Here is a 16,376-nt window from a genome sequence, read left to right on the forward strand (position 1 = left end):
AATGGCAGACCTTGCGTCTGGATTTGGTGAACTGTGTCTTACAAATACAATGGGCCCCCTTATCTGTGGTTTTGTCTTCTGTGGTTTCAGTTACCAGCGGTCAACTGTGGTCTGGAAGCAGATGATCGTTCTAAGGTATCATCAGAAAGTCAACAGAAGCCTAAAGCTACGTCACAGTCATTCCCTTCACGTCATCTCATCACACAGGCATTTTGTCATCTTACATCATCACAAACAGGAGAAAGGCTGAATACACGTACAAGAAGATATTTTGAGAGAGACCACATTCACGTTAACTTCTATCACATAAATTATTATTGTTCTATTTTTAGTTGTTAATCTCTTAGTGTGCCTGGTTTATAAATTAAACTTTATCACAGGGTTTATGTATAGGAGCAGACAAGAGCATAGATAGGGTTGGGAACTGTCCCGCATTTTCAGGCATCCACTGGGGGTCTTGGAACGTATCCCCCATGGATAAAGCAGGCCTAACTCTAATGCTGTTTCTCTTTCAAAAATGTCTCCTGATACCAAATTTCTAAAAATAAAATTACAGAACAGATGTATGCTCTGAATATCAGATGTTTAAAGCAATTGATGAATATCATATTTTTCTCCAATGTTACATGACTAACAATACTTGCGAAGTATAATTAAACACTGGGAAAACTTGATGCCTTTATAAACAGAAGCACATAAACCACCAATGAAAAAGAAACCTGATGGAAAATACAAATTGGATGATGCTTTAGGTAAGGTAGCAACAACATGGCACTTACACACGGCATTTCAGCCCCATGTCCTAAAATCAATGAGTCCTTTTAGATATAATAGAGAACAAAAGATATATAAAAATAGTAAAGAAAGTCCCCAATTGAAGAAGCTCTACTCACTTCAAAGGGATTGGTTACCCAATCGTGTCAAAATTTTAAATGTTCTGCTACATTTCTAACCTCAACTTGCCAGTAGAAGGCATGATTGTGGCCAATTTGTGTTTGGGTAAAAGAAGAACAAGTCTCTTTTTTCCCAGACTTTAACACTTTTATTTCATTTTATTTATTTATTTTTTTAGAGAGGGAGGAAGGGTACAGGGAGAGAGACTCTTATGCAGGACAGAGCCCAACGTGGGGCTTGATCTCACCATCCTGAGATCATGACCTGAGCTGAAATCTAGTTGGATGCTTAACAACTGACAACCCTCACCTTACCCCCCACTTTACTAATGCTTTTAAATTCCCAATGGGCTCTTTTGGCTGTTGTTAACTATCTTTGTACAAACAAGCAGTAAAAAAAAAAAAAAAAAAAAAAAAAAGTGGCCAGATAGAATAAGCTTTATGTAATAAATATATTTATTTATTTATTATATTTATTAATATATATATATTTTAAAGACTTCTTTATTAACTTGAGAGAGAGAGCAAGCGTGCACAAGAGGGAGGGGGACGGGGAGAAGAGCTGAGAGAGTATCTAGCAGAGTCCCTGCTGAGTGGGGAGGCCAGGTGCCAGGGCTGGATCTCAGGACCCTGAGCCAAAATCAGGAGTTGGTCACTTAACCAACTGAGCCATCCAGGGGCCCGTATTGAATTATATTTTAAATTGCATAGGCTCCTTTTGAAAATCTTTGCCACAAGCCCATCTGCAAAGAACTTGATTATTTATCTACTTTACACATTAATTTTTTTTAACTTAACATAGTTCTCTTAAAGCTATATTATGTTTTAGAACACAAGATTAGGTTATTACTGTAATTCTACTAAAAAAAATCCCCCAATTTATTACTGATAAAATACCCATTTAACGTTACAAATGGTTACGACCAGAAAAAGCATCATTGAGATCTAGTATACTCTGATAACACCTAACCAACTAACTTCCAGTCATGCATCTGAGTAAAAGCCATCATGTCTTGGTTTTCCAGAATACCACTGAAATATAAACACAAGGTTTTAGCAATGAAACTGATCAATAAAACAAGTTTGATTCCTGGTGCTGTAATTGCAAAATGGATGCAGATACAAGTTGTAACCACACCCTTCAGGGAAGCTGATGTTTAGGGGAAGCATCTCTTCCCAAACACACTTAGTACCCCCAATGCAGCCTCCCTCCACCTCTACTCAGAAACCTCTTATTTCAGAACACACACACACACACACACACACACATACACACACACTCTTAACACTCACAGAGCAGTGCTGTGTGCCTGTGTGTTGTTACTGCAAGCCCTGAAACTGATATGACAGCTACTGAGAGGCAGATCAAAAGTACACAGGAAAGGAATGCCTAGCTTTATCCTACAGAGTCAGGCTGACTTCAGGGAGGAGATGGCTTTTGCATAAAGTCTTGAAGAATGAGTAGGAGTTTGTTAGCCTGAGAAGGAGAAAGACAATCTAAGCAGAGAGAATGCCTAAAGCACCGAGGCACAAAATCTAAAGGCATGTTGTTTCAATCAGGAGGAGGGAGGTCTGGAGTTGCAGATCATAGGGGTGGAGAGAAAAGTTAGGAACAAATTGGAGTATCTAGACTTTTTAACCTGTGAGCAACAGGCAGTCAGTGATAATTTTTACTTCTCCTTCAGCTCTCCAAGTCTACTGGTTTCCCACGGTAGGTCTACGCTATGTAGGCCCTCCCACGGCTCCTTTCTATAAGCCAGTCCCGTCTTTCCAGGAAAAAGAACATCTGCTTTTCTGACCGACTGTGGTCCTGATCTTTCACCCACTCTGGAAGAGTGGGATTTTATAGTCATCTAAGGAAATTTTCATGAATATATGTGAAGACCATCATTGTTTTGAATTTTTTTCGTATTTTTCACAGCAACTGTTCCTTGTCTTTAGAAAAATTTAATTATAATTTTTCTAATCTGCATTTGCTAAACTAGTAAAAGCTAGTTTTCTGGAACTAGGTTACAGACAGACTTTGGCCCATTTAACAAGGTCAGACTGTTTATTCTTGACAGAATTCTTTCCCACTGTAAAAAGGTACTTTTAAATGCCACATTCCAAGAGCAGTGCCAGTAAGCCACTGAAGCATATTTTCCCACAAGAACTGATACCATGTGCAATCCCCACCTCACTAAAATCACCCAGAGTTACATAAGGTGCAGATAGGACTCAACGTCACTGGGAAATGTATCGACTGGAGTAGTATGCTAGTAAGTATTCAGAGAAAGCTTCCATACATTTTAAAGCATTGTTACCTTTAAAAAGTAATTATTCAAAATAAAAATGAGAAAGAAGAAAAGGACAGGGAGCTTTAGAGATAAAAAAAAAAAAGTAAGATGACAGAATGGAATCCTTGTAGCTTTATATTAGTATCCAAATCTAGAAGTAGTAGAGACTTTTCTCCCTTATTTTGGGGCTTTTACGGCTGAGCTGTTAAATTTACAGCCCCACTTTTAGATTCTGCCAACCTTCAAAATAAATATATGAGCAGCACTAAAGTAAATTCTCCTACGCTTTCCCCTTCTTTCTTTTGGACGCTTCCCTGAGACTTGAAGGTAGATTATTTCTCCACAGCCAACTGTAAAGTTTAACATTCACATTTATGAGAGATTTAAAAATCATCAGTATCCTTACAGACACTGGGGGCAACGATGTCACTCAAATTCTGTGCTTCAATCCCTGGAGAAAAGGAAAATAGAATGTGGGAGCAATGTGACCCAAAGAACATCATTTAGAAACAAATTCGGCATATTAGCAATAAGGTCAATAAAATACCAAAGAAATCCGCATTACAAAGCCATCATATAAAAACTTTCAGAAAAGCCTGTAGAGATTAACGTATGTACATCCCTAATCAACCCAAGAACCCAAGTAGACTAAATAAAGTAACTAAAAAAAACTACAACGCAGACATTTTCAACCTTTTCCTGTAATGCCATGGTTCTTCCAAAAAGCCCCAAGAGATCTTAATTTTTATTTAAAACATACCATACAGAAAATGTTAAGTGTACAAGATGGGGAGGTGTATGAAGGTTTATGATCTTGAAGAAGCAGGGATGAAGGACAATGATTATCTGAAGTTTAGGAATGGTTGCCCAGAGAGACATTCTAAGTGCAAATGTTACTTCCTCAGGGTTCAAGCTGCTATCTCTATGAGGGGATGACGCAGGTAGCTGGGAAGATTAACTAAAAGTTTCATCTAATGCAAAAAAACTAAAACAAAACAAAATGACAAAACCAAAAAATCCAAAAAGAACCAAATCAAAACAAAACCCAAAAATAACAACAAAAAAACCCCCCAAATAAAGCAAAAAATAAAAACCACACACACACACAAACACAAGTACTTTAGATGCTTATAATTGATGATGAAGTGATCCTGGCAGCAACATGGAAAATGCAGTTGGAAATTCATTCATTGATTCACTGGTGAAAGCGGGGAGCTGGAAGAGAACTTGATGCCATTCAAGGAGTAGTGAGAAATTTAATGTAGGTAGAGGACAGGGAGTAGGCGTTTATGTGTATGAGGGTAGTATGAGTGGGAGGACAGAAGGATAGGTCAGGGCTACACTACAAAAAAACTTTGCAGGCTACATGCTACATGCTAGAGTTGGAATTCATTCTTTAGACATTGGAGAATCAAGAAGCTCACATATTCAAAGAATATATGAAAGAGGATATAAAAGTACAAGTTATAAAAACATTGTTTTATATTCTATTCCAAGGATTATGTCTCATACTCCTTTAGATGAACATTAACACACCTGAATAAATCAAATTTAGGGGAGATGAAATTATTTGATTAATACAGTTTGTCAGACTAGTCCCTGACCAAGCAAAAAAGGCACATTCCCATAAGAATGTTAAATGTAAGATCCAACAAACCTTTTTCCATTGTGTGGATCCCTGAGAAACCCTTTGCCTTGCAAAAACTTTCTAAAGCACTTGGTCTTGTCGACCTTAAGACAATGCTTGGTCTGGATACTCAGACTTGTTCTCAAGTTCTGAGATTTGAATGGTATCATACAGGGTGTCTATATGATAGAATATAAAAAAACCAGGTGACAACTAGACCACATCTGCACTGTACCTTGATAGGACATGATGCCCAAAAAGATGTATGGAATCAAAGAACATCTTGTGCTTTCTTTGAGTAAAACACCCTTCAGGCAGTAGCACTACAGTTAAACTGTTTTCATCTAGAACTAACTGGCAACAGTGACCACTGATGAAGGAGCTAGAATTAGGTGAGTCAAATGAATGACTATCTTTTATAAACAAGAAAAGTATTTGATTTAACTTCACAAATATACGTGATACAGTTAAATATCCACATGCATATACACATATCCACAGGAGCTTTCTTTACAGTATAGAATACATTATCTTTCTACATGGGAGAAATTTTCACAGTGGTCATCAAAGCTTGCCTTCACTGTGGAGGCAGAGTTAACCTATCATATAGTAACTCAAAATGTGTTTTATTGCCACTGAGAATGAACAACGAAGGATCTGGATGGGTTTTCATGTTTGTTTTGGCTCTGGTATTTTCCACGTACCCAGCCCTGGGAATCCTAAAGAAAACGTGTCCTGTTCCCAGCTCTGTGCACTGCCCCATTGTGTTCTACTTCCCTCACTGGTGAAAGTGAAAACGAAACCGGCACAAACACTCCATTGTTAACTATGAAATATGTACTGGCAACTGGAAATTTTCACAAAACAGACCTGGTTGTGTCATGGCAAGGGGATGTTGAGTGGGGAGGGAGTTACAGGAGCGTTTCCGGCTTCAGAGGTGTGTCCTGCACTTTCGCTGAGGTGCTGAGGCGACAGGGCTTTGGGTTTTTTCCATTATACTCGATTAATGCTCTTGGTTTGATTTACTCAGTATGCACTGGCAGCATTCGCAGGCTTCTGTGGGAGCAACTCGGCTGCCCAGGCTGAGGCACAAACCTTGCCAGGTCTCCATAGTAAATACGACATGCACGAAGAGGAAACAAGCATAAACAATTTATTTTCTCTTGTAAAAGATGACATTGTTCTCCGATCTCTGGTCCTACTTCACTTTGTCAACTTGGTGGTGCCGACCTGGTGCCATAAAATGAACTATTCCAGACACAGAGAAAATTAGCAGATTGTGTGATGTGCACAATTCATGTGGCCTCCATCTACGCAGGTTCTGACAGGGTGATGCTGGTGACCTCTCTGAGCATCTCACATCTTGGCATAGGCGAGCAAGGAAAGCTTCCCTGACCCCCAGCCTCTGAGGGTTCCTAAGACACAAAACTTGATGGAGTTGGGTCCCTTCCCTTTACTGCACACTGGTTTCTAACTACATTTCTTCTTGTGACTATTTTATGAAGATGTCTCCCCATTTTGATTATGAGATCCATTAGAGCAAAAACCCTGGCCATTTCTAAGTCCCCATCATCCCTCAGGTTCATGGACAGTGCCTGGCAGACGGAAAGTGATCGGTAATTATTTGCTGACTGAATTTCATTTCATTACTCTTCTCCCTTTTTTATCAAAAAGTTTTTGAATCCTCAAGTTTCCTTCAGTGTTTACTAAATGCTACCCAACTAGGGTTAGAGTAAGAAAACCATCTATTGCGAGAGGCATAAGAATGGAATGTAAGGAATTCGAGTTTTTGTAATACTTGTGGTATTAAATAATTGAATGATCATAAATACAATAATTTTGAGAATCACTTATTTCCCAAGTGAATTTTTCTAATTTGTAGAGTTGTCAAATAAAAGCCTTCCCATGTTTACTATTCATTTGTTTTGTTTTGGTGTTTCCACAGAGTGCAAAATGTCTTCAGAACATTGTGTCTCTCTCTTTTTAACGATTTTATTTAATTATTTTAGAGAGAGACGGAGAGAAGGCACAAGCAGAGGGAGGGGCTGACAGAGAATCCTAAGCAGACTCTGCATGGAGCAGGCAGCCGGTCGTGGAGCTGGATCCCACAACCTCTAGATCACAATCCAAGCCAAAATCAAGAGTTGGACGCTTAACAGACTGAGCCACCTGGGTGCCTCCACAAGTGTCTCTTAATTGGATACATGATATGGAAAAAAAGACCCTTGGAGAAGGGGAACAGAATTCACTTTGTGAGAATTTCATTAAGTCATTAGAAAGACCGGAGAACTGTCTTACTCTTCCATTATGGTACAACGTAGAATTTTTCTCCAAACCATGTGTATCACACACAAGCATCTGAAGGAAAAATGCTAACTGTACCTTTTGTCTAATGGCTGTATGAAGACCCTCCCAATACAACGAAAAGTCACTGTAAGACTGTTCACTGCAGAGCAGAAACGGGTTACGGCAGGCCATTCTGGGACCTCATCTCAGCATGTGAAGTTACAGAGACCCTAAAAGGAACAACTCATTCTAAGGCATAGACATCTCTCTATCCACGGGCAGCTTTTGGGGTCTGTCCTGGGGGAGTGTCTGGGTGGTCTGGCAAATACATCTGGATATAAAAATATCAACACTGGCATTACTCTGGATGGCCCTTGAAAAAGTCTCGTGTATGGTGAGTGCAACATGGTATTGTGTGCTGCTGCATTTATGCATCTGAGTGATTTTAAGGTGACGGACACACACAGGAGTGAACCAAGAGAATGCTTGTTTTTTCCTAAGTAACAATCCATTTACAAGACGTTCAAGTTTGGGGATGCCTGGGTGGCTCAGCAGTTGAGCTTCTGCCTTCGGCTCAGGGCCTGATCCTGGAGTCCCGGGATCGAGTCCCACATCGGGCTCCTTGCATGGAGCCTGCTTCCCCCTCTGCCTATGTCTCTGCCTCTCTCTGTGTGTTTCTCATGAGTAAATAAACAAACTCTTAAAAAAAAATAAAAACAACAAAAAACAAGACGTTTGAGTCTGCAGGAGTGTGGCAGAAGTTTTATTCTGAGGTCTATGTAAAAAATAAATTAGCCAGGGGGTGCCTAGATGGCTCAGTCGGTTAAGCGTCCAACTCCTGATTTCAGCTCAGGTCATAATCTTGGATTCATGAGATTGAGTCCCACACTGGGATCCGCACTAGGCATGGAGCCTGCTTAACGTTCTCTCTCTCTCTCCTTCTGCCCCTCCTCCTGCTCTGTCTCTCTTAAACGACAACAACAAAAGTAAGTTAGCCAGAAGGTACAAGTTCATGCCTCAGTGTTCTCTACTGTGTCAAAATGTGGCATGAGCTAGTTGTTTTTTAATTATAATTTTAACAAGACTTAAATTTTAGAAAGTCCTCAAGTGTTGGAACACCTGTGGAATTTCTGGATGCCCTTTGCAGGACCCAATAATCCTACAGAATATATAGCCTCATGCCTCTGCAATACTGGAGCCTATGGTGTGGAGAGGAGGAGGGGAGAAGGGATGGTGGGTGAGAGCCAGAATACAGACATTAGATTTCTCCAAGCCATTTGCAATCTATTTGGTGGATTCAGACTTAACCTGGTCACAGACTGCTTGTCTGAGTCTCAGTTTCCCCACTTTCAAAATGAGATGTTTGGTAAGGAGTTCTCCCGACACTGTATCTAATAATAATAGTATTGCATCACCCTGTGTACTATATGGTCCAATTCAGAAAAACAATAATAAATACTTGGCATCATAGACATGTGAAGACCGCTCCCTCCCTGAGATGCCATCCACAGTGCTTCATGGTTAGCAGAGTCATCATCAGACTGCTGGTGACATCCCAGGTTCTGCTTCTCAGACCCTCTGGGTCAAGTATGAGTGGTTGCTCTCTACTTCTCTTCTATTCTGACAGACAAAAGTGAGTTGCACCATACGTTGCATTTGACATGGGGAGTACTTAGAAATGTTGGCTTTAGAATGACTCTATCATTCTAGCTAGTCTTGTAGTCATTCTATTGAATAGGCATACATTATTGAAAAACTTTTGGTACTGAGATTATATAAGCCCATGAGTCATGATTCTTATACACATCACATACGTGCAATGGAAAGAACCTCCCTGTAACCTACTCTGTTTTTCCACAAATGTAGTAGTATTTCAATACAGGTTGTAGAAGTCGATTTTCATGGTTTCAGAGAAATTTCTGATAAAAATCATCCACATCAGGTAACCAAGTGTAATGGGGTTCCGCCCCCAAGTCTTGGCCCCTTCCAGTACCGTGCCAGGTCTCATACACGTATTCATGGACCTTCCAACCCCCACGTGCACACTCTGACTGGCTGTCTGCGAGCTGTTGCCCTCAGACGTGGGAGTGCATACACGTGCCACAATCTGCTGTCAGAAGGAAGGACACAAGGAGAGCCCATGCAGTGCCCATTCAGTCAGGGAATTCCAGTGCCCTGAGCATGGCAGGAAGAGGGGGGGTCTCAGACTCTAGCTGGAACATCTCCGTGGCACCCTGGATTCTGCGCTCCATGAAGAGGCCCAGCTGGAGCAGGGCCCACGCAGGCTCCTCTGAAGTATGAGATCCTGGCCATGGGCACCTTCTGCCTGAGTCTATTGCATTCACTGTAGCTATTCACATCTTAATTCTACAATCTTTAAATAAATAGGCATAAACCATCTTTTCTCTGTATGTGTAACATATGCATGTCTGATTGTGTACTGAGCAGCAAGTACCCAATACTCTCTAAAGACATCTTGAGTGTCATGCTGGAGGCATCCTGGCAAAGTCAGGCATTTAAAGGACACCTCACCCTCCCCTCAGATGAAGACAAGCTAAGCCATTTGTCACACACCCAAAGCGATGCACCACCTACAGCTATGACTATAGTCCACTCTTATAAATTGTTCTAAATTTCTTCCCAGAAGGCCAATTCCTTCAAGGAGCTTACAGCCAGATATATAAGACCCTGAAAATAATTGCAAGCAATATATAAAATAGTATTATGATAGACATTAATAAGATGTTAGCCTAGAAACACTGAGGGAGGATTGATTCTTACAGGGAGTAACAGAAGGGGACACCTGGGTCAGGCTTTGAAAAGTAACTAATATATTAGCATTTCTCATGGCTGTAAGATGCCAGTTTTGAATCAGTTAACTTGTAATTCCTTTAACATTCCAAAGATTAAGTTGATTCCCAGGTCCTGTATGACATAACCCACTAAAAAATGTGTATTTCCAGGAAGTGGAGTGCAGTCTTTTTCTCTTCAAGAAATTCTAAAAATAAGTACCAGTTCGGTCTGAAAAACTGTGATTCTAAGTCTTTATATATCACCACGGATATGTTAACTAATGCATCACTAAATGGTTTCTTCTTTTAACAGAAAAACAAACAAAAAACAATGGGAAAACTTTTAAACGCAGTACCCCTTAGGAATCATAACCTTTAGTACTGACATTAAATGCCAGCTATCATTCTTGGAAATAATGTCAAATTTGTTCCAGTGTCCTTCCCAGTTGCTAGTATTTTTTGCTAGTAGTTTTTACTTTATGTCACCATAAGAAATACAGAGTATGTGGGACAAATGAGACACTGAAAAATCAGGTATTTATGACTGTTGATCCCTTTTTCTCTATGAAATAATTGGTCTACGTTTTCCTGTCTGAAGATATCAACTTTCAGCAAGAATGGAATGTTAATTGATATTATACAGAAGCCGGGCTACCGTTCTTTAAATTTAATAAGAAAAAAAAAATCAAAACAAAACCAACTGGGTTTCCTGTTTTTATTTATGGTTTTTTGTGCCCATTTTGGGGAAATCAAAATAAAGAGTCTGCCTCATGAACGGCTCATCCTTTCCACTATTAAGATACCCAAAGAGATCAGCTCCTTTCATCTGGTCCCCTGGTGACCACTGGGATCACAAAGCCTATTGAAGCTTTTCCTCAGGGACACTAAACAACTATATCCTAGGGAAGCCCACAGCCCACCTAACCCTTCCCACTGGAGAAATACATAGACTCAGCATTTTGGCTGTGGATATGTAAGAATACAAGGGCTCACTCGACCCAGCCCAAAGTGGAAACATATCCTTTAAATATTATGTTGTACTTCATTTTCTCAAAAGTATGATTTATCTTTCAACAATGGTGACACACTCTAAGAAACCTCTGTAAAAATTCTGATGCCCTAGGTAAAGCATACAATGTTGGGGAAAGTATGTGGTCTTATGTGTCCAGGTTTTAGTATCCCTATTTGGGGGATGGGGATATGGAACACTTTTGTAAACTGAATGTTTTCCTAAGACAAGCTATCTCAGAGAATTTCCAACTCCCCTTCTGTCTATATCTCAGCAGCAGAGGCATTACTGGAATTTGGGCAAACAATTCTTTGGTGGGCAGTTATCAGCCTCTTTGTGGCCACAGCCATCCCCTAAGTCATCAGGATGACCAAAGATGCTGCCATACATTTCTCAACAATGCCCTCCACTGAGAATCTTCCAGGCTAAAGATGTGAAAAATGACATATTGATTCAAGAACATTCTTTTTCTTAAGGCTTAATCTAATGCTTTGACGACAACTTTTATAGTCTTCATGGACCCAAGGGGATTCTTGGCATCAACCTCCTACTGAGTAAGCAGCAGCATAAAGGAATATTGCTTGGCTTTTTGTTATCTCTGCATGAATCCACTACATGCAGAACAGGTCTTTAAAAGATAAAAGTTATTAGTGCCTACATGATGGTTTTGTGTCTGGTGGAGACAAAAAAAAAACCTGGACACTGTAACTCATTCTTTGCCAAAACAGACCCTTGGGTTTACTCCTTATACTCTGACTTGGGTGAGGAGGGTGGGGTGCTGCTTGTTCATGGGGCATCCTAGTTCACTATAAACTTAGTTTCTTCTTCATAGTCAGCACCACAGATTGAGAAGAGTGCTTTCACATACCTGTGTAGGTACCTCGTTATTTCTCAAACTAGGATGCTACAGACAGGACAACATTTCTGGCGCTCTTCTTTCCTAAACCCTTGTGCTATGTTTCCCCAGACTTTGTGTATGCAGCTCTGAAAATAGTGGTTATGGCAAAAAAGCAATTGGAAACTTGTAACTGATTCTTTTTTAGTGGTGACAATGTAACAGACTATTTTCTGCAATAGGTCCTGTCTGTGACAAGCCCAGTCTTTATGTATCTATAGTTACAAGCAAAACCCTTTCTTCCTAGCCCTCCTGTTTAAAAAGTGTAAAGACAGGAAGCCTGGGTGGCTTAGCAGTTGAGCCTTTGGTCCAGGGCATGATCCTGGAGTAACCAGATCGAATCCCACGTCGGGCTCCCTGCATGGAACCTGCTTCTCCTTCTGCCTATGTCTCTGCCTCTCTCTCTCTCTCTCTGTGTGTCTCTCATGAATAAATAAATAAAACTTTTTTTTTTTTTTTTAAAGTGTAAAGACATTCTCTCCCCCAACTGATCACATGCAGTAATAATCTCAGGGGCATGGCATAAGGGCAGTTCATTATTTAAAAGAGGAAACATAACTTTAATGAAAGAATAGCACTTTCTCACTCACCACTGAAGTAAGAGCCATCTGAAAACTGTAGATGCGGGCAAGGCCGAAGTCAGCCAGTTTTATTTGTCCACTGCTGGTCACTAAAATGTTCTGTGGTTTTAAATCGCGATGCACTACTCGGTGAGAATGAAGAAAGTCCAGGCCTCGGAGAAGCTGAAACATCATATCCTAAATAAAACCAAAAAAGAAAATCAATAAACTGTCAAAACAGAAATTCAACATGTGGAGGAATCCTTAGCCTTGGAAAGCATTTGACAAGTATTTGCTGAATAAATGAATCTGTTTTCCTTCTTAACCTCTCTAGTCTTCCATTTGCAAGATCACAAGCAAAAAATCTCACATTGACCTGTATCTTATTCACAAAAGGAAAATTTAAAAATAGTTTCAGATGCCTGGGGTGCCTGCGTGGCTGTCGGTTAAGCATCCGCCTTCGGCTCGGGTCACGATCCTAGGGTCCTGGGATTAAGCCCCGTGTTGGGTTCCCTGCTCAGTGGGGAATCTGCTTCTCCCTCTCCCTCTGCCACTCCTCTCTGCTCATGCTTTCTCTCGCTCTCTCTCTCTCTCAAATAAATAAAATATTAAAAAAAATAGTTTTGGATGGCATAAGAAATATTCTGGGAGGTAAATACCAAACTGGTGTCTGTAGTTAAGGCTGGGGAGAAGAAGTAGGTGGTAAGAGGGAGACACTTTTTACTTTATATACTTTCATATGGTTTAATATGTTATTTCAACAGTTAAAACCTAGTATATGATAATGCTATTAATGGTAATTCCTATTACTTTTATAGCAACTAAGTAGTCACTACGTGTCAAGTACTTTTCTCAATACACAACCCAACACTAAGGTAAATAATAGCATTATCGCATCTTATAGGTCAAGAAACTGATTCACCGGTATATATAATTAGCCCAAAGTAACATCACCAGCCAAGTAGTGTTGATTCAACAGAAAAAGTGGGTTCAAATTCCTAGTGCACTCCTTTATTAGATCAATGATGGAATGAGTATGTAAGGCCAGGTAAGCCATTTAACCTTGTGAAGCCTCAATTCCCCTGTCTGTAAAATGGGAAAGCAACAAAACCGATTTCATGGCATCACTGTTAAGAAAGCACTTAGTACAGTAGTGAGTCCTCAATAAATGGTAGCTCATTGCTATCATTATTAACCAGCATGGAGCGGGGGTGGGGGGGGATTAAAAAAATAATGTCACATCTTTTTATAACTTTGGAACCAGTAAAATTAGAGAGAAGATTTAAAACTCAGAAACAGTGTCTGAAAGTAGGAATTTAAGATGCTGACCATTGGATCCTTTGAATTCTAAGGTTAATAAAATTGACCTACCCTCCAAAATACTGTGCAAATGCTGTGCACAAGGGAGGATGGGATTATTTTATAATCCTTATATGAAATAAGGATTAGAAAAATGGTAGGGCAGCATCATGGGCTTCAAAGCTGGCAATGGCTGTGAGGACACACTTGTTCATCAGCTGAGTCATATTTGGTTATTGGTTTACAGTGCTGGTTTTTCCTTCAGAGCTGGGAGTTCTGCTGGCTTATTTAAAATCGAAGCCTTAGTTTTACATAAAATGAAGAGAAAATAGTGCTTACTTTTTATAATATTATGAGATTAAATGAAGTAATGTATACCAAGGGAGGTAGTGCAGTTTTGGGAAATGGTAAGCATTCAATGAATGACAATCATTCAAGTGTCCTGTTTCCCCAGGGGAGACAATCACAAACAACCATAAGAAAATGTGGCCAGTGCCATAAGGTCAGGGAACCTGCTGACTCCTTAGCATTGGAAACAAAGCATTGAGCAGTGATATGCAATGACCCAGGTGTACTAGAATCCCTTTGAGATGTACCTCAATGGATATTCTGTCCTGGGAAAGTTTACCTTCTAAGTTTTCAAAGGCAAACCTCTTGAAGAAAACTGCACTGATGAGGGTCAGTCCTTTAGGACCTGGGAACCACTGCAGGTCACACACCTCACAATGCACATCCTTCCAGTGTGAAACGGAAGCATATGTATTAACAAGAGTACTCTGCTGGGGCAAACCAGTCATTGTTGGAAACGTTATGCTCATGGCTTGTAAGCCCTGGATTTTAAACAGCATGATTAACCTAAAGTAATGCCATGCTGGCCTGTCATCTTTATTCTTATACTTTCAACACCAACCATTTAAAACTACTGAGAATATATGTTTGGTTCATTTATCATTGTTTATATAGTCTAAGCAGCAAATTAGCAGAATAAAAATTTTAAAATTTGAACTAATTAATAAAACTCATCTAAAGTTTACAAAAAACCTGAACCAAGAGTAAAAAAACCAAAGTGTTAATTGCTTTTATCTGTGTATTTATTTATATAGGACATATGACATCTTTCTTAATTATTAAAATGGTACATGCTTAATGTAGAAACTTATAAAAAAGTTTTTAGGATCCAGAGGAAGGGGATATGTGGGAAGCTCAGTTGGTTAAGAGTTAAACTCTTGATTTTGGCTCAGGTCATAATCCCAGGGTCATGAGATTGAGCCTCCTGTGGGGCTCTATGCTCAGTACAGAGTCTGCTTGTCCCTCTCCCTCTGCTCCTCCCCCTGCTTGCATGCTCACTCTCTAAAATAATTAATTAATTAATTAATTAATCTTAAAAAAAATCCAGAGGAAGAACAGAAATCACTCAAAATCCTATTGCTCAGAGAATAGAGAAAACTTTATTATTAAATATTTTTTGTCTTTCTGGTCTTTCAAAAATTACAAATGTCTCAAAAAAAATTATAGATGTTGCTATATTTGTAGGTATAAATGCATAATATTTATATATAAATATTATATATAATGTATAGCATAAACCAAGACTTAATATAAACATGTATTTGTAAATAAAAATGATTATTCTATACACATTATTCTGTGGTTTATGTGGTTAAATGTTTTAAAAACATTTAACAATTCATTATGAATATTTTTGCCACATCCACAAGATTCTTTTTTTTAATACATGATTTGTTTTTAAGATTTTATTTATTTATTCATGAGAGACCCACAGAGGCAGAGTCATAGGCAGAGGGAGAAGCAGGCTCCCCATGGGGAGCCTGATGAAAAACTCAATCTCAGGACCCCAGGATCACGACCTGAGCTGAAGGTAGACACTCAATCAGTGAGCCACCCAGGGATCCCAATACAACATAATTTTTAACGGCTACATGGTTTTCCTCCCTGAGATATGCCATAATCATTATTTTAGTTGTGTTATTTTGAAACTTGTACTGGAAGTCTAGTTCCCCTTCATTTAAGGCTAGGGTACTTGAAAATGACTTGTTACCATTATAACTATTACACCCAGCACAGTTTAAGTAGTGCCAAACCATATAAGTGCAATAACAATTCCACATAAATGGTGCTTATCGAGGTATAGGAAGCTAATTTTACATAAGGATTGCCATTCTTTAGATTTTATTAGGCTATTTTTATTTATTTTTAAAGATTTTATATTTTTACTTGAGAGAGAGAGAGAGAGAATGAGCAGGGGTGAGGGGTAGAGGGAGATACAGGACAGGGATTCCAACACGGGATTTGATCACAGAACCCTGGGATCATGACCTGTGCTGAAGGCAGACGCTTAACCAACTGAGCCACCCAGGTGCCCTATCAGGCTATTTTTAATTTTTTTGTGTGTGAGCAAACAGGGTTTTCTCCTAAACCTACAACATCCAGTTACAAAAGAGTTTTGAACTATGTGAGCTTTGAATTAAATAGCTTAAAAATTTTTGCCCAAATCTCATCATCTTCAATGATTCAATTGTGAGGTAGACTGATGTACATTGTAGACTTGTAATAACTGTGATGTGGGAACCCTCCTCAATCTTTACCTGTCATTCACTGGAACACCTAATCTCAAAGGGAAAATATATTCAGCTACATTAGGGACTCCAGTCATAAGGAAGAATAAGACATGGTACCAATTTCTCAGAATGAAATGAACAAAACTGTACCACTAAACAA

The 16,376-nt window shown here is 39.4% G+C and overlaps 1 protein-coding gene across 2 annotated transcripts in view; it reads right to left on the bottom strand.

Moving 5' to 3' along the window:
- Window positions 1–16,376, bottom strand: part of CDK6 (cyclin dependent kinase 6) — a 239,795-nt gene that overhangs the window by 114,231 nt on the left and 109,188 nt on the right. For both annotated transcript variants that reach the window (XM_072764270.1, XM_026003763.2), the window contains one exon: window positions 12,369–12,536. In XM_072764270.1, coding sequence (XP_072620371.1) covers window positions 12,369–12,536 — 168 coding nt within the window. The remainder of the gene's footprint in view (window positions 1–12,368; window positions 12,537–16,376) is intronic.

This window comes from Vulpes vulpes, chromosome 7 (assembly GCF_048418805.1).
Source record: "Vulpes vulpes isolate BD-2025 chromosome 7, VulVul3, whole genome shotgun sequence".
Taxonomy (NCBI): Eukaryota; Metazoa; Chordata; class Mammalia; order Carnivora; family Canidae; genus Vulpes; species Vulpes vulpes.